Here is a 25,655-nt window from a genome sequence, read left to right as displayed (position 1 = left end):
CTGTTCTGGATTAACTCTTTTAAAACCAAATATTTGGATTTTGAAACAGAAATTTTAAATCCCCAGTCCTCTGCCCAAGTCTCTGCAGTAGTTCCCAACCACATTCCTGGGGTGCTTCTCAATATCCCTCTTCGTTTACTTGCTCCTCCGTCCTCCAACCTATGACCCGGAAACCGATCAAGCTCAGCCATCTTGAAGGACATCTCAATTCTCTAATTGCACAGCAAGGAGGTGAGGAACGAGGAGTGAGGAAGCTTCCACAGGAGTTATGAGCGAGGATAATACACAGGTGCATCCTTTGCTGAAGTCTTTCTCGTTGAGAAACCTGACGCACGTATACAGTACATTCTCCTCCCCCTTCATATCTGTCACAGTAATTTAAATGTATGCTTTACTTTTACAGTTTAAATAAATTTGCATCTCACATATTTCAACGGGGCATCTTGCTTTATTAATATTTATTATATTTTTTTTAAATAACCAAACTTTAACAACATGGGTAGATTCCTCAAGTGCAACTAATGACGCTTTGAAGTGACGCTAAAGGGAGCAAGGATATATCATTTCACCTTATTCAATTCCCCTGTCCTCGCTTCTTTTCCTTGTGTCCTTCCCTCGCATCCTGAAGGGGTGGAGCTAAGACGCGGGGAAAGGAAACAAGGATGCACAAATAAGAATTGAGAAGCACCCCTGGAGGCCCACCAACACTGCACATTTTGCATGTCTCCTCAATCAAACACACCTGATTAAGGTTATCAGCTCATTAGTAGTGACTCAGAGATCTAAAATGGATGTGTCAGACAAAGGAGACATGAAAACGTGCAGTGTTGGTGAGCCTCCAGGAACGTGGTTGGGAACCACTGCTACTGTATTAATTGCTTGCTTTAACTGTTTATAAATATACCTCAAATTACGCCCTCTTTTCCATACAGCCCCATCATCAGCAAATAATGACAAACCAAAATTCCCTTCCAGTTTACTAAAAATATAATTTATCATCACATTAAATATCACTGGGCTGATTACACTACCCTGGGGGTTCCATTTACCACCTTTTCTTCACTGGAAAGTGATCTACTTTTAATTGAATAGTGCGCTCCTTCATAAAATTATTTATCCAATTTAACATCCTACCTCTAATTGCTGCATCATACAACTTAATCACCAGCCCCTCCTTCCATACCATGTCATATGCTTTTACAATATCTAAAAAAAACTCCCACAACTGTTTCTTTATTAGCCATAGCTCTTTTTAATATCTAAATCTAATAATAAAACAGAATCCATTGTGGATCTACCAATTCTAAAACCACTTTGATAAGGAGTAAAGAACTCCTGTTTCTCCAAAATGTAAACTAATCTATCAGTAACCATTCGTTCCATTATTTTATATAGCACAGATTTAAGAGCAATTAGGCAATAAGAGCTGGGATCTCCTGTATTTTTACCAGGCTTCAATATTGGCATAATAATTGCATGCTTAAATTCATCCCATTTTGCTTTTATATAATTATATTTCTTTGGTCTATAACTGTAACGACTCAGAAGGGTGATGATCCATTTGCAGTTTATTCAACAACAAGGGCAATACAGGAATCATAAACCAGAATACAGGCAAGGGGTCGTGGCAGGCGGCTGACTGGGTAAACAGGGGCAGGCAGAGGTTCAAGGCAGGCGGCAGACAGGGATAAACGATATCAGGCAAGTCTGACAACTGGAAACTGACAACTAAGGAAAATCCCAAATTCGGTATCTCAGAAAATTAGAATATTACTTAAAACCAATACAATGAAGGGATTTTTAGAAATCTTGGCCAACTGAAAAGTTTGAACATGAAAAGTATGAGCATGTACGGCACTCAATACTTAGTTGGGGCTCCTTTTGCCTGAATTACTGCAGCAATGCGGCGTGGCATGGAGTCGATCAGTCTGTGGCACTGCTCAGGTGTTATGAGAGCCCAGGTTCCTCTGATAGTGGCCTTCAGCTCTTCTGCATTGTTGGGTCTGGCATATCGCATCTTTCACTTCACAATACCCCATAGATTTTCTATGGGGTTAAGGTCAGGCGAGTTTGCTGGCCAATTAAAGGTGGTACAGGGGATGTTTTCGTCGACTGAGTTTTTGAAATGAGCGCATGCGGAAGAACAATCCCCCTTCTTCACAGCTCATTTCAAGTGAACGCCTCCCAAAACTCGTGCACGAGTGTTTGTTTACCATCGGCATTCGCTGTGTTATTAAGCCGGGCACACATTTAACAACTAGCTAAAACATTCTGACTATGCTCAACATACAGCGATTGTTTCCTGCTCCTGAAGCAGATTTATATACTTTCACATGGAATTTGAACACCGACTGTAATCGCAGACTAAACGCAACTGGCTCTGACTGGACGCGTTTGAGCGCGATCAGTCATAAGTATCAATTTACATTCATAATCGGCCTAACAATCGTTAAGCCGCGCACACACTTAGTGGATTCATGAACGTCATGGCAGTAATTGACAAGCCAGAGGGCCAATCGTTTACGCGATCATCGCGTAAACGATTGGCTGATGTTTTTAAGGCCCTACCTCGTGCACAGATGATGTATATTAATAATATTCCTTTCAGTGCACCTAATAAATAGTCTTTTATCACTTAGTAAAGACAGTTTCAAGTAATATTGCAAAAATGTATAAAACAAAACATCCTCTTTACCACCTTTAAGAACAGGGATACCATGGTCCTTAAACCAGGTACTGGTAGCTTTGGCACTGTGTGCAGGTGCCAAGTCCTGTTGGAAAATGAAATCTGCATCTCCATAAAGTTGGTCAGCAGCAGGAAGCATCAAGTGCTCTAAAACTTCCTGGTATACGGCTGCGTTGACTTTGGACCTCAGAAAACACAGTGGACCAACACCAGCAGATGACATGGCACCCCAAACCATCACTGACTGTAGAAACTTTACACTGGACCTCAAGCAACGTGGATTGTGTGCCTCTCCTCTCTTCCTCCAGACTCTAGGACCCTGATTTTCAAAGGAAATGCAAAATTTACTTTCATCAGAGAACAAAACTTTGGACCACTCAGCAGCAGTCCAGTCCTTTTTGTCTTTAGCTCAGGCGAGACGCTTCTGACACTGTCTGTTGTTCAAGAGTGGCTTGACACAAGGAATGCGACAGCTGAAACACGTCTTGCATACGTCTGTGCGTAGTGGTTCTTGAAGCACTGATTCCAGCTTCAGTCCACTCTTTGTGAATCTCCCCCACATTTTTGAATGGGTTTTGTTTCACAATCCTCTCCAGGGTGCGGTTATCCCTATTGCTTGTACACTTTTTCCTACCACATCTTTTCCTTCCCTTCGCCTCTCTATTAATGTGCTTGGACACAGAGCTCTGTGAACAGCCAGCCTCTTTTGCAATAACCTTTCGTGTCTTGCCCTACTTGTGCAAGGTGTCAGTGGTCGTCTTTTGGATAACTGTCAAGTCAGCAGTCTTCCCCATTATTGTGTTGCCTACAGAACTAGAGTGAGAGACCATTTAAAGGCCTTTGCAGGTGTTTTGAGTTAATTAGCTGATTAGAGTGTGGCACCAGGTGTCTTCAATATTGAACCTTTTCACAATATTCTAATTTTCTGAGATACTGAATTTGGGATTTTCCTTAGTTGTCAGTTATAATCATCAAAATTAAAAGAAATAAACATTTGAAATATATCAGTCTGTGTGAAATGAATGAATATAATAAACAAGTTTCACTTTTTGAATTGAATTAGTGAAATAAATCAACTTGATATTCTGAATGATATTCTAATTATATGACCAGTACCTGTATACCCAGGGCTGCATGGTTCAGGAGTTATGAGCCATTTCGTAATTTTGACCACTGTAGGGCCCCCGTCAGGCCGATTGGGGTGAGCCTTGCTGAAATTGTACACTCTGTGTACTACCAGCTCTCAAAGTTTCAAGTCTCTAACGGTTTGGTCCAGTGGTGTAGTCTACGTGATACGCAGGTATACGCCGTATAACCATAAAGGTTAAGGATTTCCTTATACCCACTTAAAAAATCTTGAGGATACGTAACCATCCAATAAATCACAATAAGATTTGTGGTTTGTTGCTTTTGACATGAAACAAAGTCTTATATTTCAAATTCTGCCCATTTTACTATGTAATAAAAAAAAAAAAAAAACATAAATACCGTTTTGGTGCTCTTTAATGTGTTATGACCATGGTTGTGACTGTAGTGCCTCATCAGTTCAAGAGAAGCGGCAGCTTGAAGCGCACATGAACTGATTCTCTCCTCCGCTTTAATACCGGTTACAGCGCGAAATAAACATGAATGAACTTCTGAAGGTATGATAAAAGATACTGTACTTACCGAAATCTGTATCATGTCTCGTGTATTCGCGCAATCAGTGTTTCAACCATGGAAAGACGTTAAAAAAACAGCTGGTCACGTAACATCACATTTAACGTTACCTCAGAACAAATATATTTATGCCGCGTTCCAGGCAACCCGTGTTTTTCCAATCTTCTACCCGTGAAAGTGCACTGGAACAGCAGTCAAAGCTGTGACTTCCCACCCGTGAACTCGTACTAGATCGACGTACTCCCAGTTACGGGTTCTGATGTCACATAGCCCGCGAAACAACCATGCCAGCCCCTATGGATGCGGTGTTTATGCCAGTGCATGGTAAAATAAAAGGTATAACAGCTTCTCTTGCCTTATGCGCCGTTTTCCCCCTCTGTTTCCCTCAAATAAGCAAGGAATAAGCACCTTTGGTGATAGAAATAATTGTAAATGAGCATAAGCCCCGTCCGCCATGTTGGTTTGTTTACACTTTTACACAGTTTGGCGTGACTTTCCTGGAACGCTACAAAGTCGTGACTTACGGGCTCAAAAACCTGCCTGGAACGCAGCATAAGTTACCATAAACTCGTTAGTCAGCTAGAAAAACTATAGAGATGAGCATTTTGCTAAATGCACCATATTACATATTAATTATAATTTTTAATGTTCTTCAATAGCCTATATAATGCATGTTTGAATAAATTTGTCAAGTTGACAGCCACCATTTAAATGTTTATATTTCAAAAAACGAATTGGGAGTAGAAATTATTTTAAAGTGAGTAGGCCTATTCTACACCTCTGTTTCCATTGTCATTCGAACGGCTCGTTTGACTTCCTGCTTCTATGAAGCCGCTCCCTCCGAAATACGCAATGTGCTCAGATTGGTTAGCAGGCCCAGTCTATCCAGAGCCATCGTGATTTGCTGAAGCGTCTGGAAACGCCACGCCCCTTACCATTTGTTACCGGTTACGTGGGCTTCAATGGAAATGTAAATAATGGCGATTGTATTGCTGTATCAAATTGAGCCAAATCAAATTGATGGTATTTCATTTTATATTTGTGTCAAAGTGTTTAGATATGCTGTCACTGCTGTTTGTTAGCTTTCAATATACAGTTTTATCCTGATTAAAGCTTTACTGTAGCCGAATACTGAGTAGTAGCATTTTTGTAAAGGTAGCGTTTAATTAACAGCACGAACAACTGTTTGTCTATGAACATAGAAGTTTGTTGGAGAAGTAACAGTTATACACTAGAATTTAAAACTGGCTAGTGAAGCAAAAACGAGTTGCTCTTTGTATATGTCCTTGATGCAACCAAAAATAGAAACAGAACTATATGTTTAAAAGACATGTACAAACAATAAAACGTACTTACAGGTTGGGGCGATAAACAGCAGCTTCTGCTTTTAAAGTGGGAACTGCTTCATCTTTCATTAAAAGCCTTTGTGCAAATCCAGCATTGAGCTCGTGTAGATTCTGGAAGCTGTCTTCAGCGCCGCATCCAGTGTAGAAAATATCACAGATTATAATGGGTTCTATTGTCTATTGACGCGTTGTGCCGCTCGTGTCCGACAACTCTTCCGCTTCCATTATGCTGTGCGACATGGCCTTGCCCACTTTGTTGCGTGTTCCCGGGGGCGTGATTTGCAGGGTTTATGATGTCACCAACCCGGGAAGAAGCTCGTTGTAGTCCAAACCGGTCGTTTTTGTAGGCATTAAACTGCCATAACTTTAAAAGACAATATCTCCATTTGCATTTATCTTTCAGTGCTGTAACTTTGCAGATACTGTTTATGCTCAAGCAGCAACATTACACACTAACTAAAGTTAAAAAAGTGAAATCGCATTGAACCACCCCTTTAAAGAAAATGACATTTCGTATATAGAAATTCTCAACAAAAGCAAAAATACTAGATTGCAATTTTATATTAAATAACATTTTTTACTATCTTTAACTTGTGTAAATCATTCTGATATTTGTCTGTAGCTTAATTTATTTTCCTGATGTTTATATTGCCGTTTTTTCGCAGTTTCAGGCGTGGCTGAATGTGACCCAGGATCATCCACTCTGTCTGTAGTTATAAGTGTGCTGGTGTTAATGTGTGTGGCTGTTTTCATCATACCTGCACTCATCATATGGAGGAAGAAGAGATGTGCTGCAGGTAAATGTTCTGTACAATCCAGTTCATTTTTATCTAATGCTCAATTAGAAAAAACACACTAAACATCAGTTCCTTTATAGACTCTTTCAAAGTTGACAGTATGTTTCTGTAGTGTTCCTCTGTGTTTATTCTGGTTTCACTCTTATTCAGGACGAGGGCCTGGGATGTCACAGTGTAAATACTCCTCTACTCCATGTAAGTACACTGTTTTATGAAGTAATATGAATAATCAACATGTTCATTTAAGATTCATTTAAAATACTTTCTAGAAAGGAAACTAAAAGTTTATTGACCAGCTTGGTCTCCATACCAGCGTGACGAATCCGATCTTCAAGCAGAAAGAACTGGATTTAATATTTTCAACCGTTTGCGTTCGCTTGCCAGAGAAGAACTAGCCCCCCGACTGAGTATGGCTTCTCCAAAGATTTTCTTTTTCCTCTCTATTTCTGTCACCTGAAGGAGTTAGCTTTCCTTGACACTGTCACCTCTGGCTTGCTTATTTGGGGACACTTAATATTCAACAATATTACTGATATTACTGACTGCACTGACACTATGGGATGAGAACTCAACTTAGCTAAGATGACATCACTGTTTTCTGCAGAGCTGCTTTATAGCTGAATTGAACTCATTTCATAATTGATGTACTTTACATAGTTATTGAACCTAAGTGAATCAACACTAAACTGATTTAATGAAATGAAATATAGCTGCAAGCAGTGATACGGGGCCAAACCCCAGAAGGGGCTGTAGCGCAATGCGAAGCAGGAAGAGCAAAAATAGCAGAAATTGAACGTACATGGAAAACAGCTGGTTCAGAAGCACAGGTGGGAATGAACTCAAAATGAACAGAAGTTCAGATGAGAATGAAACGCAGAATGAACAAAAAACACTTGTGTCTAATCCAAGAAGAATAAAGATTAATAAAGGAATCAAAATGACTCATTACACACAATTGTATAAAGTTGCCCCACACAGGATTCAAACCCAGAACCTCTGTGGTCAGGTGTCTGTTACTCGTCTCATTGCACTATTGGGTAGGTGAACATTCATACAAATGCCGAAGTGCAGTTCATGTGAAACTGAACTCAAAATGAAGAATTTTTGTAAAAATGCACTGAATGTTATATTTAATAACTTTAGTTTAGATCATTCTGCAGCTCATGCTGTGGCACAATGTGGAGCAGAAATTGAACGAATATGAAAAACAGCATGTACAGTATGAATTCAGTATGTACAGAAGATTAAATGAAAATGAACACAGCATGAATTAAAAAAAAAAAAAAATTATTTCTAATCCAAGAGGCAATAAAGGAATCAAAACACACAATTTCATAAAACTGCTCCATCCTGGATTCAAACTCACAACCTTAGGGTAAGGTGTTTCCCAGGTATCTGGCTTTACACATTGAGCTACCTGAGGATGCAGAGTTCCCAAGCTGCTGAAGAGAACTTTTAGTGTGAAAATGAACAAACAAGCAAAAAAAAAAAAAAAAAAAACATTATTTAAAGGTGTCATGAACTGCATTGTTTTATTGTTTTATAATGTTTACTGGGGTGCACTTATAATGTTAGTATGCTTTTTACATCCAAAATTGTCAGAATGTATAAATAAAAGGCATTTTTCCTACCCTGATTTAGCCCTCTGGTTTGAACGCTCTGTTTTAAGGGGCGTGTCTGCTGTGAGACTTCAGTGTAAATGCCCACTGCTGTGATTGGCTAACATCTTTCCATTTGAAATAGCCAAGTATTACTCTCTCTTTTAGCGCATTTTTACTTTTACAGCTCTCAAGGTTAACTAATTGTGAAAAGTGTTGCATTACATTTAGATCTATGGCATATTTAGATCATGGCATGAAAGGTTGCAGAGATGAACACTGTGTAGCCGATCACAGACATGTTGTTGAGCGCATGAAAGAAGTGATCTCATCATTGCAACTCAATTTCTGTACACTAACAAATGCTTTCATCTTCACTAACAGTGCAAACGCGATATAACTAAGGGATTTGTCGAATAAAACGGGAGTTTTGCGCATCAATCACTGATAAACTCGCGGACAGCTTCAGCGCATGTTGCTCCAACAATTGCAAAGGGAGCTTTCTTTGATTACTTTCTTTATATAATTTAATCACTGTTAAATATCAGATTATTTTCATCCTACTAAGAGAAACAACGCAAGTTGACATTTAGTCACGGGTTTGATTTACTGACACAGACAAAGATCATCTGACTGTACACGAATCATTAATATCAGATCAGGCATTAGAATTAACACAGTTACTTACATGTTGTTGCATTACTGTTGAGTCCAGGCACTGCACAATATTTTGTGATCCTCAATGGCATGTTTATTGCTTGGTAGCTTGATCCGGTTTAGCACCACGTAGGCCTATGTTACTTAGGCTACCTATTCTATTGCATGTCACGCGCAAGGCGTCCGAGGCGGTGCTTGCTGCCCTTTGACGTCATAGATCCCCACTTTGTAAATCCTGTCGTTTGCTGGGTCTGGTGTCAATAAAAGCTTTTATTGTACTAACAAGGAAGTTTTCAGCTCTAAAACTTACAGTATATTCTTAAAGTATGATGACCTCTTATATGTCAAAAACTCAAGGAAAATTTGATTTCTCAGTTCATCACCCCTTTAACATGTTAACCATATTAGCATGCTAAGCTAACTTCATGCTAATGAAGCTTATGGTTAACCTAATAGCTGAAGAGCCACATTAGAAAGAAATTCACCTGATTAGCATGCTAAGCTAACTAACATAAGACAACAAACACAAGCAAGGTCACATTCGTAGATGAATATCTCGGGAATGGTAGCGAATATCAAAAATCAGTGCAGTCATTTCTGTGTGGCTCGGTCCAAAGATCATCTGAGCAGATTTTGGACAAAATTTGACAACATTTGCAGGAGGAGTAGCGAAAAAACTGTTTTTCATTTACTTCAATATGGCAGACAGGTGAATTTAAGGAAAGTGACAAATGACACATCGTCGGAATTTGCATTAGCCAGGGAATAAAATGACATAAAGCATACAAATTTCGGACAATGTTTTCAAAAGTTATAAGCGTTTGTGCAAAAATCGTTATATATCTCTGGAACGCTAAGAGGTACATTCAGGATATTCTGATGATGATACGTACCAATTTTTGTGAAGATATATCAAATCGTTTAAAAGATATTGCAATTTATGACAAAATTCAACATAGTGGACACCTGGTTCATCCGATATTGACAGAATCGGTATCCTCTGATTCAGCATGAAATCCTTCACGAGGATCCAAGACACAAGGAATCCATAGACACCAAGATTTTGATTTTCTGACAAACTGTTCAAAAGTTATTGGCCAAAATAGACATTCTTCAGATCTCATGACCTGTAGGTGCCGCTGTTCTCAAATTTGGCATGGACCCTCTGATCATGGTTCAGATGAAGCGTACCAATTTTTGTTTCGATTGCTCAAAGTTTGGCCGAGATACATCCTCTAAACCAATTTTGGGTCGACCTCGTTAACTTCTTGACATCTTAACTTTTGAACAAAGATGAATAAAAAAAAATCTGTTCAGTCATTTCTGTGCAGCTTAGTCCAAAGATCAACTGATCGAAGTTTAGACAAAATAGGACAAACTTTGAGTAGTGAAAAAACTGAATACTGTACTTTTCAAAATGGCCACTACTGTATTGGGCGGAGACTTAATTTAAGATGTTGAATAGCATCAGCATGAAAGACGAATCAGATGTACTAAGATTTATTTTTCTAATGGTTCAAAAGTTATAACCTTTAGAAGAGTGAATTTTTGAACTGGTGGTTCTAGAGACTCCAAATTTGGTCCAATCACTATTCATGAGCATCTCTACAACTGTGCAAAATTTCATCATGTTCCGTTGATAGGGCTGCCATAGACTCCCATTGGGGAGGAAGAAGAAGGAGAAGAAGAAGAAAACTAACAGATACAATGACAGTTTAATATTGTCTTTTTAGAGCTCCTTTACAAGAGCAGAATTTAATTCTGGTTGCATTATTGAATCATTATTTTCCTGTTTATCTCTTTAAAGCTTCTTTGAAACAATCTGTATTGAATTAAGTCAAGTGCTGTTTAAAATAAAGGTGACTTGACTTTTAATCTAGGTAGGTACACAATGATAACAGATACTGTACAGTATGGAATATAAAAATTCACCAGTTTGGCCTGAAATCTTAATTTTTTTTTAAAGAATATTATCTCCTGCTTTTTCTTGTTGATCCAAGGTGATCTGTGTTTTGTTATTCTACTATTCTGTACTATACATACCATTACATTTAAAATTTTAATATTTCTTCAGAGAATGACATTGCATTTTGATGCATGGAAAGATGCAGGTATTCTGCCACACAATGTTCCCATACTTAAATCTGCTGTGGATTCTCCTACATTCACAGTTAAGTTTATCTCAATCTTGTTTTGATAAAAAAAAAAAATAAAAAAATAAAACCATCTAGTATAGGTTACTACAGTACAATGTCCGCATTCTCCATCTCCAGTAGCTTGTCAATAACAATGCGTTGCGCTTCACCAACACTCCGACCTAAGCGCAACCTACGCGAGTTATATGACACAACTCTAAGGTTCATAAATCATTTTCACAACTTCATTACAGCAGACGCATGCGCGTCAGGTATCCAAAGAGAAGTGAAAGTAAAAAAGGAACAAGAGAAAAGGATAGAGGACCAGGCAAAATACATTGTAACACAGGAGGAATAAAATGCCACTGTCTTTCTTTTTACGCCAGCTAAGTTACAATAGACGATCACAACCAAAGAACATTAAGAAGGCAACACATCACCTGTGTGTCTGAAGACCAATTTTGCATCGACTTGTGATCGTGTTAAGAAGGGACGGAGATTTGAAGGGACAATTTTTTACAGAGATCCATAACGCCTGGATTCATTAATTTAGAGAATGCTCATGCTTGCGTATCTGCTGTCATGCTTGACAGTCGTCAATGCAGGTAAGTTATTGACCTTATCTTGCAACGTGGAAGTAAGCTATTTTCTGTGATTGTGTGGGGATTCTATGGCAGTTAAATAGTCTCAAATCTCGCGCACATGATTCTGGGGCGGTTTCCCGGACAGGGTTTAAATTAAGACAGGATAGGCCTTAATCTAGAATAGTTAATCATGGCTTAAAAAATGGCTTTCTGAAACACAGATTAAGTAAAGATTACTAAAACCTGGACTATGGAGTCCTGAATTAAAATAAACTAGATTAAAGGTGCTCTAAGTGATCCTGGGTGGATGTAACTTCCTGTTAACGTTCGAAGTTGTCAAACAAAACAGAGGCTATCTAGACCCTCCCTCCTCCTCCTCCTCCCCCTCCCCTCCGTGCTTCCCGAAACAGTCATGAACGCGCATTTAAAATCATTCTTGTCGGTTATTGGCTGGAGCATGTTTATTATGATTCGTGGTCCAGGCTGCACCAGTTTATTTTTATTGCCGTTTTCGGAGCTTGTGGCAACTACAGAGACCGCGTTTTTTACAGTGTGTTCAGGGGACAGGCAGCTAGCGGATAGTGAGGAGATGTTTGCTATATGTGACAAAAAATGTTTTGGCCTAAAAATGTGTGACATCACTTAGAGCACCTTTAATTTAAAACCAACTGTGCTAATCTGAATTAGCATGAGAGAAGTTGCCTAGAAAACATGGAATGAACCAAGAAAAGCTTAAAATTGCATGGAACTGAGAAGCAAATCCAAGGAAAACAATGGCAACAGAAGAAGACTGCAATAATAATAAAAAAGCTTTACTAAACAAGAGAGTTCTTTTAAAGCAAGCAAAATACATCAGCTGTTGGGGAAAAAAAAAATGCCTGGAAATATGTTTGTATATATATGTATATGATTATTAATGCTTTTGTTTTGTCCTTTACATATCAACAAACTAAATGTAACTATTTACACATGTGATAATCGCTGTTGGCAGTCTAGAAATGGTTTGGTTTGATAGAAACTGATTTGGTAAAAATGGGCTGGTTTGATCCAAAGCAATATTATAGTGGTTGCTTCACTATATAAAAAAGGCAATTTTTGTTAGCGGGTCCTCAACCCAAGCACAAGCTCAACACTTCACCACAACGGTAATCTCCAAAAAACAGTAACATAACAAAAACTTTTACATAATAGAACATTAAATAGTAAGAAGTATCTCCATATTGTCATCTTTCAAAAAAAAAAAAAAAATGCATAAAATAACACTATTTCAACATTTACTCTCCCAATTCAGCCTGGTGCTGATGGGAAGTGAAAGTCCTGTTTGATTAGGTTACTTTACTGGAACATGTTATTTCAAAATGAAAACATCAAGTGAGTTTAGTAACCATTTCAAGTCAATTTAACATGAAGCAATCACATTTGAACCAGAAACAATGGTGTTAAATCAAAATAAATTGTTTAAATAAAGTGAACAGATATATATATCTCACAGTAATCATGTGTCTTCTTTGAAACAATGTTATCTGAAGTTAAACCTGCCTCCTGGTAGGTTTAATTTAAGCCTCAGTTTAGTCCTGGAGTAGCTCTAGTCTTCCTCCAGGAAATCAGTTTATTAAACTCTAGACTAGGACTATTTTAAACCATGTCAGAGAAAGCAGATTTCTGTTAATCTGGTTTAAAGGGCCATTTTATTCTAGGACTAGGCTTAATCTCTGTCCGGGGAACCACCTCATAAGCGCACAGAACAGTATCCGCGGTTAGAAAACTATCCTTGTGAGGGAACATTTCTGCACCGCTAGCACACCGAACAGTATCCGCGTGCAAGGGGGAGCTCCAAGATGGTGCCGTGGATGGTCGTGATTCTCTAAGATGAGAAACAAATCAGGTTTTTCTCACAAATGATTATATAAATTTCATAAAGTTGCTAACTATTATCTAAAGGTTGCTATTGACTGTTGAATTTAATCAAATATTGACCCTGGAGCATCGAAAAGGATTTTAAATCCCAAAATCGCTGCACAGTTCAAAAACATGGATGAGGATCTTGGCGCAGAGATGGAGAGTAACACTACGAAAGAGAAGAGAAACTTTAATGATACTCACTCGCATGCCTGTAAAGTAAAAAACTGAGGAATTTGTGATTCTTGTTGTCCAAATACACCAAGTAAAAATCAAACATTGGCCTCAAAAAAAGAAACAGTGACTTTGCCTTGATCTCAAAATTAATGATTAACAACAAATTAGTAGATAATTCTTCAGTTACTTCAAAATATGTGGCTCAGTTTTTTAGTAATTTGTATTCTTCTACATCAGCTACTTCCAACATTGATGCTTTTTAAATAGTTTGGTGAGCGATACCATAAAAATAGACCAAAACTTTCAGAATGTGTGTGATAAAGAAATTGACATTGAGGAGTTGAGAGAGTGCCTTAACTTGTTTAAACAGGACATTAACACAGGCACAAGATAAATAAGGACACAAAGAGGAGAACAGACGTGCCAACAGAGAAAATACAGTAGCCTAGTATGCACAAGCTCACTTTTCGCGAAATATAGGAAGAATAATATAAATATTGAATTGGGGATGATATGAATGTATCTCTGAAGGGAACCAAGTGTCTTCAGAAAAGTTTTGATGGCTCTTCCTCTTATCACCGTATAAAGTAGTAGTGTCAGGGTTCTGCCCTGGCAGCCTTGTCTGTGTTGTCTTTGTTTGTGTTGTGTGTGAGCACATGGCTCTGTCTGTGTTTGTGTTTGCCATGTGCTCCTCTGTTCCCACCTCCTTGTTTGCTGTCACCACACCCTCTTGTTTAATCGTTGTTCAGTCCTCGTTTGTATTAGTATGCTCACCTGTCCCTTGTGTTCCCTGCTCCCTTTCTTGTTGAGTCCTCGTTAGTCTGAGTGTTGTCACCTGTTCCTCATGTTCTTTGCTCCCTTTATATTGTGCCCTCTTTCCCTCTTATCTTTGCCAGTTCGTTAAACCTTGTACTGCTGTGTAGTCTTTTGTTCATTAAAGCTTATAGTATTTTTGTAGGAGTTTCTTGTATCCATTTGTCATTGTAGTCATGCCTTGTTCCTAACCAACTATCTAACCTCCTGTCTTGTCAAATCCTGGTACTGTGTCTCCCAGTCCTGTCCAGCAGGCTGAGCTTCCCTGGCCGCTCTCCTGTCCTACCAAGCAGCCGGACCTGTGCAGTGCCTGTGAGTCCATGAGGGACTATCTCCTCAAACAGTGTGTTCCTGCCTGAGCTATGCTGTTTCTCTCCTGTCTTGCACTGCCATACCGTCTCTGCTCTCCAACCTCCTGCCAACCTGGGTTGGACTCAGCGGTCGCTCTCTCAGCCTGCCTGTCATCGTTTCTCATTCCCTTCCTACTGTTTGGACTGTGTTCACTTCCTCTCTCAATATCTTGTCTAGCATCTTGTCTTCTCAATAAACCTGTAACATTCATCCTGCGTTTGAGTCCTCCCTCAGATCCCTGACAAGTAGCTTTAGTAGTAGTAGCACTGCGTAAATTATAGAATAATTTTATATTTAAAAAAAAAAAAAAAAAACTGCCCATGCTTATGTGCATAACATCTTTGTTGGGATTGTGATAAATGCAGTGTTTGCCTCTAATATCAAAGAACTACACATTTTTTGTTTGAGGCCAGTTTGGCCTGTGATCAAATAAACAACAAATTTGCTTAATAAATCTGCAACCAATATCGGAACCTCTCAATTTGCTTCTAAAAAAAAAGTGGAATTGGCCATGAAAAATCAAAATAGGTGCATCACTAATAAAAAATATTAAATCATTATTTAAAAAATCTAATAGTCTCTTCGGTGTAAAAACAAATAGGCTACAGTTTTAAAGAGCAGGGTACTAGTTTTCTTGCAAATTAATTTGTTGTTTATATGGTTAATATTAATGCAACTATCAGCTGACTAAGGTTTAAAAAAAAAAGGTAATTTGGTCCGCATGGTTCATTTTTTTCCAATCTGGCCCTCAACCTAAAATGTTTGACACCCCTGGCCTAGAAGAACAGTAGTGCATTAAACGGTAAAACTATTATTTTGTGCTACAAACAGTGTGTTAATTTACAACACTACATATAAGAAATAACAGTTTGCAATGTCAAACAGCAAAATGTGCTGTTACAGTTAATAAAAATAAAACTTTACAAATGGTCGTGCCCGCTCTTAAAAATTAGGTGGATACTAACTTTTATTTCATTAAAAGAAACACTTGATGTTGATGGTAACAAATGGTTTTGAGTGTTTGTACCTAAACCTATAAATTGGTTTCTACGCACAAGCAGGAAGCTGTCAAGTGGATGAGTTTATTCCCTTATTGTGATGTTTACCTAACAGTTTTTTACAGTAGGATGGCAATTTATCATTTATTGGTATTTCATTGTAATTTATTATTTAAAGTTAAACAACATAAACAACCACTCAGATGTTTTTCCAAAATGTCGTCTTTATAAACCTGAGCTGCTCTACTTCCCAACTCAATATTTCTCCTTTTCTTTGGAGAAAAGACATTATAAATAATGTGTCAGTTTGGTGAACAATTGTAAATATGTATGAAATATCTTTTCATGTTTTTTATGTTAATTGTAAAATTGTACAATGGCCACCTGCTGCTTTTTAAAAATATAGTTAACAGCGTTTTAGTATCATGGTCTTGTCATAAACCTACTTAAGTCTCAGGCCTGGACTCAAATTAGCTGGTCTCTGCTTCAACATTGCCTGTTATTTACTGTCTATATTATTTCACCCTTTATCAGCATGGTTGAAAATGCTGCAACAACCATCCAAATCTTTTCTCTCAATCTCTTGATTTCTGTGTCACTGTTTCACATCAAGTACATGATTCAGTACACGGTTCTTAACAGGTGGACCTTACTTCTCATATAATTTAATGGATGACAACTTATCTGATTAGCTTTGCAATTTAAAAATATGTGATGTAATATTTATCATATGTATATTCAGTTATAATGCCAGAGGAAGTAAGTCTGGAATGTATAGTCATATGTTATGGTTCAATTTGACACTGTACTAATATTATTTTCTCTTCCTTGTGTATCCACAGGTTCTCACTCACTGATGGCTTTGGTAACATATATAGTTGGACAGACACCATTTCCAGAGTTCAGTGTTGTGCTGATGTTGGATGATCTGGAAATAATGTATTATGACTCAAACACATGGAAAGCTGTCTATCGCACTAACAGTGATTCAAAATACTATGATGAAGAGCAAAGTGATGCTGGTTTTATATTTCAAGACATGTATAATGAGATGGAAAATTTTTCCGTTAAGAAACACTTAAATATCACAGATGGTGAGAACTATATCCTACAAATCACTATTAAAATCACGTAATAACAGATGTAGCTTCTGTGTTTTTATTATTTTATTAAAGCTTTTAATGTAAGATTAAAAGATTAAATGTAAGTCCAGTATTTTTATTTTAAGTTCACTACGTTTTATATTATGTCAGTAAAGACAATGTAATAAAACATACATTTTTCCTTTATTTAAAGGTTTACATGTTCTTCAGAGTCTTTCTGGATGTGAACTGTTGAATGATGGTAAACCAGGTCCACTTCATATCTGGAATGCTTTTGATAGACAAAATATAATGGAGTTCACATATGACCTGGAAAAAAACGATATCCAGATGAAAAAGTCATGGATACCATGGAACCAAGTGAAACTGCTTAAATTAAAGTTTATACATGAAAATATTTATCATCCAATTTGCTTTAAAGTTTTGCGAAGGTACCTGCATATGGAAAAGAACAATGTGATGAGAAAAGGTGAGAGAATCAACCTGATTCATTTCAGTACAAAGATAGAAAAGAGCATAATCAACAAATATGACCAAAACAGCTGTGCTGACAGAAAATGCATGTGCTTCTAATCGTTTTATGAAACATGAGAACCATAAATAAATAACTGATGCAACAGTTTAACAACAGGAAGTCTTCTCGTCCTTCTCTGTAGTGAAACCCAGAGTCAGACTCTTGAAGAAGACACTCCCAGACTCTCAAGGGCTTCAGATCAGCTGTCTGGCCACTGGTTTTTACCCCCGTCACATTAACCTGACTCTGTTCAGAGATGATCAGCCTGTGGATGATGATCAGATCACAGGAGGAGAGATTCTTCCCAACGGAGACAGAACTTACCAGATGAGGAAGAGTTTGGTGATCAGCGCAGAAGAACTACGTGAAAGACACAAATACAACTGTACAATGAAACACCTCAATCTGGACAACAAACTGGACATTACATTTGGTAAAGAAAAACTGACAATCACATGAACAAACAAACTACTGAATAACAAAGTAGACATTAGATTCAAGATACTTTATTGCCACTGTGCAAAAGACAATGACATTTTGTGTACAGCATCTTTCAGAGAAAGCAACAATACTAGATTACAATGGAATAACATTTTTCACTAACTTAAATGTAAATAATTCCAATAAATGTCTGTAGCTTACAAATTAATTTTCCTGTTGTTTATCTCACTGTATCCCACCCGTTTCAGATGTGGCTGAATCTGACCCAGGATCCTTCAGTCTGTCTGTAGTTATCAGTGTGCTGGTGTTAATGTGTGTGGCTGCTCTCATCATAACTGCACTCATTATATGGAGGAGGAAAAGACGAGCTGCTGGTAATTGTTCTGTACAGTCCAGTTCATTTTATCTAATGCTCAATTACAACCCGAATTCCGGAAATGTTGGGACGTTTTTTAAATTTGAATAAAAAATAAAAAATAAAAGACTTTCAAATCACACTATTTTATTCACAATAGAACACAGATAACATAACAAATGTTTAAACTGAGAAACGGTTATCCAAAAAATGAGCTCACCCTTATGAAAAAGAAGTATACTTCAAGTATCAAGTATACTTAAGTAATGTCCAAGTATATTTTTAAGTATACTTTATGTAGTAACTATAACTTGTAACTTGTAACTTTAACTTGTAAGTGTACTATTTTAATATGGGACTAAATTGGCCCAATTGAAGTATAAAAAGTGTAAAAGTAGTAAACTTTAAATACACAATTAGTTCACAGCTACGTTTCTCATTTGTACTGCATCTGTAATACCAAGTATACTAGAATTTTTATATTTTAATACTATTAATACATTTTTAGTATATGAAAGTACACGTACACGTACATATATGAGAGTATACGAAATATACTCTCAGGAAACTACTAGTTTAGGGCAAGAATATTTATAAGTTTTCTTTAAGTGAACATGACACACTTATAGTTTACTTTTTATATATTATTTTTGCACATTAAGTACTATGTTCCTATTTAGTAATTTATTTTTTAGACTTGAAAAACATTTAACTGTACTTTAACTCTTTCCATTTTAAAAACATTTTATTCTAGCTTCATGAATCCTTTTTTATCAACACTTAAATGTGGGCAAGTTTCAGTAAAAAAAAAAGAAAACATTTTAAACAAAAAGCTAAAAAAGATGCATTTTTGGCTGCGTTCCACTCCAGTTTTAGACACGCACTCACAAACTTCCCTAAACACTTCCCCTCGGGGGAATCCCTGCCACCATTTTGAAGTGCGTTCCACTTCCTGAAGTGGACGAGGGAAGTTTATATTTTTTTACAGTCTATGATATGGACAGACCTTACAGTCTATGGGACAGACCCTCGCTCCCTTGATTTTAACCTAACCGAGGGAGCGAGTCTACTTCATATGTACACTTCAGGCAGCTCCATAACCCACAATGCAACACGATTATGACGTCACCGCATATCGCGTTTAATGCTGCATTCCAGGCAGGTTTTTGAGCCCGTAATGCCGAGTTCAGACTGCACGATTTTCAAAGTAGTCGGGTCACTGTTCTTTTCACACTGCATGACTATCTTGGCCAGCACTCAGTCGCTGCTGTGTTCAAACTGCACGATGGATCGGCGAAAGAATCGCCGACAACTCTGTCTGGCACGCAAACTACGTTTCACAACCAAACACACGCGATACATGACAAGGAAACAACGCGATATCACGCGTTCAAGACCGGAGTTCTCACGTGAGACTGGCCCTGCATCTCAATCAGCTCCCTAGCTCCCTAGATCGTGAATCAGTATATAATGAAAGTGAATGTGGCTGATACCCTGATCAGTGCCCTGACTACTGAACTAGGGAGCTTATTGAGACACACGGTGGGATTATTATTAAAAATAGCAGCCCGCAAGAAGCTTGAAATACGAATTGCCTGTGCGCTGATTTGCATCGAAAACAACATAAAGAAAAGAAGATGGAGGAGGATTTGTTTGGGGAGACGTGAAGAACAAGGATTGTGTGTTCTGCAACGACAGTTGGAGCTAAATACATAACTTTTCGATGTGCTGCTGTTGCGGATGGTCAAGCAAATGTTTGAGCTTTGTTTTTGTTTGATAGAATTGTAATGTTTATCTGAAACAAAGCCATGCTTGCTGATATTTTGGTCTATAACTCCTCCCCGAACTCCCCGCTGCTCTGTATCTTGCTCTCTCATTGGCTGTCGGTCATCGCCGATGTAGTTTTCAGTCAGAACACTTTTCACACAGCAGGATTTTGAATCGCCGACAGGTCCAGATATTTAGCATGCCAAATATCTCATGGGCGTCGGCGACTCGTCTGCGATTCTCTCAGATCGCGTCTTTGCTCATTCACACTGCGTGATTGTCACTCGCGTGAACGAGCACCGATTTGCTTGTGATTTCGGCCGTTTGTCGGCGATTTCTCAAAACCTGTCGGCGAGCCAAAATCGGGGCTAAAATCGTGCAGTCTGAACTCGGCTTAAGTCACGACTCACGACTTTGTAGGGTTCCAGGAAAATCACGCCAAACTACGTAAAAGTGTAAACAAACCAACATGGCGGACCGTACGGGGCTTATGCTCATTAACAATTATTTCTATCGCTAAAGGTGCACTCCTTGCTTATTTGAGGGAAACAGAGGTGGAAAATGGCACATAAGGCAAGAGAAGCTGTTATACCTTTTATTTTACCGTGCACTTGCATAAACACCGCATCCGTGGTGGCTGGCTGCCATTGTTGTTTCGCGGGCTGTGTGACGTCAGAACTCGTAACTGGGAGTACATCGATCTAGTACGAGTTCGCGGGTGGGAAGTCACGGCTTTGACTGCTGTTCCAGTGCACTTTCATGGGTAGAAGGTTGGAAAAACACGGGTTACGGGTTGCCTGGAATGCGGCATAATTTACCCCACCACAAACATCTCTGTGATATATTAATTATTTTTTTAACATTTAAAACACACATATATACATGTAGATTGAGAGAAAGATTCAGAGAAACTGGAGAAATCTCTGTGTGTAAGGGACAAGGCCAAAGACCTTTATTGGATGCCCATGGTCTCCGGGCCCTCAGAAGACACTGCATCACTCATCGGCATGATTGTGTCAGTGACATTACTAAATGGGCCCAGGAATCCTTCTAGAAACCACTGTCGGTAAACACAATCTGCTGTGCCATCTGCAGATGCCAACTAAAGCTCTATCATGCAAAAATGAAGCCATATGTGAACATGGTCAAGAAGTGCCATTGTGTCCTGTGGGCCAAGGCTCATTTAAAAATGGACTGTTTCAAAGTGGAAAAGTGTTCTATGGTCAGACGAGTCCAAATTTGACATTCTTGTTGGAAATCACGGATGCTGTGTCCTCCGGGCTAAAGAGGAGGGAGACCTTCCAGCATGTTATCAGTGTTCAGTTCAAAAGCCAGCATCTGTGATGGTATGGGGGTGCACATGTGCATAGAGTATGGGCAGCTTGCATGTTTTAGAAGGCACTATGAATGCTGAAAGGTATATTAAGGTTTTAGAGGAACATATGCTCCCCTCCAGACGACGTCTATTTCAGGGAAGGCCTTGTGTATTTCAGCAGAACAATGCAAAACCACATACTGCAGCTATTACAACAGCACGGCTTCGAGTCCGGGTGCTGAATTGGCCTGCCTGCAGTCCAGATCTTTCACCTATGGAGAAAAATACATCAAAGACCACCACCAACTCTTCAGCAGCTGAAAACCTATATCAGGCAAGAATGGGACCAAATTCCAACACCAAGCTCATTTTGCGCATAAAATTGTAAAATTTCTCAGTTTAAACATTTGTTATGTTATCTATGTTCTATTGTAAATAAAATATTGGCTCATGTGATTTCTGACATGAAATGAGTCTTTTAGTTTTCATTTTATTCAAATAAAAAAAAAAAAAACGTTCCAACATTTCTGGAATTCGGGTTGTAGAAAAAACACCAAACATCAGTTCTTTTAGATGCTTTCAGAGATCACAGTATGTAGTGTTATGTTTCTGTAGTGTTCCTCTGTGTTTATTCTGGTTTCACTGTGTCACTTATATTCAGGACGAGGACCTGGGACGTTCGCGGGGCCCCTTCCTGGAGATTTGCTTAGGGCCCTCAATAATCTAAACACCACCTTGCTTACTTCAACACAACATACAAGGAAGTGAACTAGAGTGCCCTCTAGTGCACAGAAACATTAAAGGGTTAGTTCACCCAAAATGAAAATTCTGTCATTAATTACTCACCCTCATTCGTTCATCTTCGCAACAAAATTAAGATATTTTTCATAAAATCCGATGGCTCAGTGAGGCCTGCATTGCCAGCAAGACAATTAACACTTTCAATGGCCAGAAAGCTACTAAAGACTGTTTTGTGATGCATAAGCACCTTTACCTTATTTTTATTATTCTCAGGTTAGGTAAGAAAGTCAAATCTGACCTAAATTATAAGCATTTTAAAATACTTACAATCAGACAGAAGACTTCTCCATGGTCTGTTCAGGCTTAACGACTTAGATCAATGCCACATGAGGCCAAGTTTAATTATAAAGTTAATTATAAAGTAAAGTTCATTTATTTATTACATTAATATTACTAGCATTACATATATTCTACTAACATTCTATACAAGTAATTAAATAAAGTATAAGTATTAAAAAGTTCTTCAGTCAAGGCAATATCAGCGATGGAGGCATCATCAGCATTGGTTCTGGTGTCGGAGAGGCAGCCTCAGGTGCGAAGGCCCCTCCTGTTCTCTTGATGTTCCAGCCTTTTATAGACTATCTGACCACTTGATGTCATCTTCTTGGGAATTCCCCTCTTCTGTCTATATAAAATAAGCTATTATCTTATTAAACAGCTTTATAAAAACCCATTTGTCTTGTTTTCATCAGTTATCATATACAAATTATCATGCATTTTTTTTTACTGCTTTACAAACAAGTTATCAAACATGTATTTTCCTCCAATGTCTCTTTTACAGTTGTTTTTCATGAAAATTATCTCTCATAATTATTTCACTGTTTACCCATAAACAAGTTATCTATATATCTCTCATAACAGCTGTACTTCATAAACAGCTAACTTCTTTTCACTTGGTTACACACAAACATGTTATTGAACATGTTTCTTCCTCCAAGATATCTCTTTATGACAGCTGTACTTCATAAACAGCTTTTTTTTCTTTTATCTTCAAATCACAGTTGTGTTGTCATTATTACTTATAAATCCTTTATTTCAATAAATGATTTTTCTTCTTAAAGGTGCCCTAGATTCAAAAATTGAATTTACCTAGGCATAGTTAAATAACAAGAGTTCAGTACATGGAAATGACATACAGTGAGTCTCAAACTCCATTGTTTCCTCCTTCTTATATAAATCTCATTTATATAAGACCTCCGAAGAACAGGCGAATCTCAACATAACACCGACTGTTACGTAACAGTCGGGGTGTACGCCCCCAATATTTGCATATGCCAGCCCATGTTCCCAACATTATGAAAGGCATTAGACAAGGGCAGAACGTCTGGATCTGTGCAGAGCTGAATCATCAGACTATAGGTAAGCAAGCAAGGACAATAGCAAAAAATGGCAGATGGAGCAATAATAACTGACATGATTCATGATAACATGATATTTTTAGTGATATTTGTAAATTGTCTTTCTAAATTATTCGTTAGCATGTTGCTAATGTACTGTTAAATGTGGTTAAAGTTACCATCGTTTCTTACTGTATTCACGGAGACAAGAGCCGTCGCTATTTTCATTTTTAAACACTTGCAGTCTGTATAATGCATAAACACAACTTCATTCTTTATAAATCTCTCCAACAGTGTAGCATTAGCCGCTAGCCACGGAGCATATCCTCAAACTCATTCAGAATCAATGTAAACATCAAAATAAACACTGTACTTACGCGATTAGACATGCTGCATGACGAACACTTTGTAAAGATCCATTTTGAGGGTTATATTAGCTGTTTGAACTTTTTTTATGTTGTTTAAGGCAAGCGCGAGCTCTTGGGGCGTGGAGCACCAGATTTAAAGGGCCACACACCCTGAATCGGCTCCTTTCTAATTATGCCCCAAAATAGGCAGTTAAAAAAATGAATTTAAAAAAATCTATGGGGTATTTTGAGCTGAAACTTCACAGACACATTCAGGGGACACCTTAGACTTATATTACATCTTTTAAAAAAAAAGTTCTAGGGCACCTTTAAATCTCAATTGTGTTGTCATTGTTATTCTTTATAAGCAGAAGAGGTACGAGTAGCCTAGAAAAGTTGCATTCCCTGATGAAGCAAGGTGTGGCTGATATCAACACCCCCCTTCATGCAACTTTGTTCTACATTTGTTTGTTTACTTTTAATTATTGCATGTTTCTCTCCCTCTTTTATTTTACTATTTTAATCTGATACCTGTCCTGTTTTTGTTATAAGCTTTATTTAAAATACATTCATTTAGTCCCCCCAGGGTAGTCTGTGTTTGATTATTCAATTCATTTTCTAATGCATCATTTTACCAGAGTCTTAAATGTTTGTACTCTGCTTTATTGCCATCACAAATGTACTATTTTGTACCTTATTAGTTTTCCTTATTAAATCAAATACCTTCTTGGGATCTACACATAGAAACATACGGCCCCTTCCAGTGACTAGACAATCTACAGATGTCAATCATGGGAATCATGGTTTCTTGGTATTTATACCTTTCCATGAGCCGCGCATTTCACTGTGCTTTAACCAAGAAGTTATGTTTCAAGGGCTTACTTTATTCCTTTTAATTTTAGTTTTAAAACACCTTCTTTATATTTAAAAGTTCCATATGTGTTTGGCAAGTAAAGCACATATAATCTCCTAATCTTGTATTTGCCAATCATCACACAGGTCTCTGACCTTTGGGTTGAACCATTTCAAAGCATTTATTAATTCTATATTTTCACATTATTATTAATTGCTCATTTGCCCTTAAAACATTTTTATTCATAGTAAATATTACTTAATAATAATATTTACCAACATCAGTTTCCTCTAGGTTTTTACTATCTGTTTTCTCACTTTGTAATTATTATATTCCACACTGTCTAAAAGTAATTCATTATTCTCTTTCTTTCCATCTCGTTACATATATGAATTTTCACAGGCCTTTGTAATTGCTATTACAGTTTGGGCTCACTGCTATTACAGTTTGGGACAAACTGTCACATAAGTGTTGTTTCCCATGCTTAAATATAGTTAAAAAGACTTATTTTCTAAACTAAACCAGCCAATGCACATGTGCAATCCCATTCATTAGCTTCCTGTTTCTATGGGAACTGGAGTTTCCAATGGCAGCTATAGAGGGTATGCATCGACGTCAGTTTCCCGCCGAAAACGCGCTCCCTCAGCTGGACTGAGTGGCAAAAGAACCTGTTGTGTGACTGGATTTAATAGGGGAAACTGCGAAAACGCGAGTAAAACCAGAGCAGTTAAGAAAAACTAACAAATTGCATTAATGGTTGGACTCAAAAGTGTTTCTTACAACTTGTTAAATAAACCTAATCATGGATATTGATATGCAGCCAGGAGTCGTGTTTCCTGACATTTATATGTGCCTGATTTCGATGGCGGGGAAATACATAAGGGTCATTCTACAGAAACGTCCACTTTTCTGTCCCTAGACTTTACAGAAATATTACACTTGAAAAACACTTTAGGATTACAATTTTTTATATTTTAATATGAAACAATATGTTATTTGAACAATTAAACCTTCTTGAGCTATCAATGTGGCAATATTTGTTTTTTAATTAATTATAAAAATTCCAAGCGCCACAGAAGTGCTCGTCCCCACAGTCATGTACAGAGGGAAAGTCCTTTATTT

The 25,655-nt window shown here is 37.8% G+C and overlaps 1 protein-coding gene across 3 annotated transcripts; it reads left to right on the top strand.

Annotated features, from left to right (window-relative positions):
• Positions 1 to 6,382: 6,382 nt before the first annotated feature.
• Positions 6,383 to 22,665, top strand: LOC125280388 (HLA class I histocompatibility antigen, C alpha chain-like). 3 transcript variants are annotated; one of them, XM_048210901.1, is made up of 8 exons: positions 6,383 to 6,488; positions 6,639 to 6,683; positions 14,593 to 14,663; positions 16,543 to 16,794; positions 16,997 to 17,272; positions 17,460 to 17,750; positions 18,007 to 18,132; positions 21,857 to 22,665. In XM_048210901.1, exons 4-8 carry the CDS (start codon positions 16,557 to 16,559, stop codon positions 21,961 to 21,963), a joined length of 1,038 nt encoding a protein of 345 aa, XP_048066858.1. In that variant the 5' UTR covers positions 6,383 to 6,488; positions 6,639 to 6,683; positions 14,593 to 14,663; positions 16,543 to 16,556; the 3' UTR covers positions 21,964 to 22,665. The 3 variants fall into 3 exon arrangements, with proteins under 3 accessions (XP_048066858.1, XP_048066856.1, XP_048066857.1); XM_048210899.1 differs by lacking the exons at positions 6,383 to 6,488; positions 6,639 to 6,683 and adding an exon at positions 11,141 to 11,483; XM_048210900.1 differs by lacking the exons at positions 6,383 to 6,488; positions 6,639 to 6,683; positions 14,593 to 14,663 and adding an exon at positions 11,142 to 11,483.
• Positions 22,666 to 25,655: the final 2,990 nt, after the last annotated feature.

Source organism: Megalobrama amblycephala, linkage group LG12 (assembly GCF_018812025.1).
Source record: "Megalobrama amblycephala isolate DHTTF-2021 linkage group LG12, ASM1881202v1, whole genome shotgun sequence".
NCBI classification, from domain to species: domain Eukaryota; kingdom Metazoa; phylum Chordata; class Actinopteri; order Cypriniformes; family Xenocyprididae; genus Megalobrama; species Megalobrama amblycephala.
This window is presented reverse-complemented; position numbering and strand designations above follow the sequence as displayed.

Coding starts and splice junctions, on each gene's coding strand:
- LOC125280388 (XM_048210899.1), top strand. CDS start 11,461: ATGCTTGACAGTCGTCAATGCAG. Junction 11,484..14,592: donor CTTGACAGTCGTCAATGCAG/GTAAGTTATTGA, acceptor TGTGTCTCCCAG/TCCTGTCCAGCAGGCTGAGC. Junction 16,795..16,996: donor ACACTTAAATATCACAGATG/GTGAGAACTATA, acceptor CTTTATTTAAAG/GTTTACATGTTCTTCAGAGT.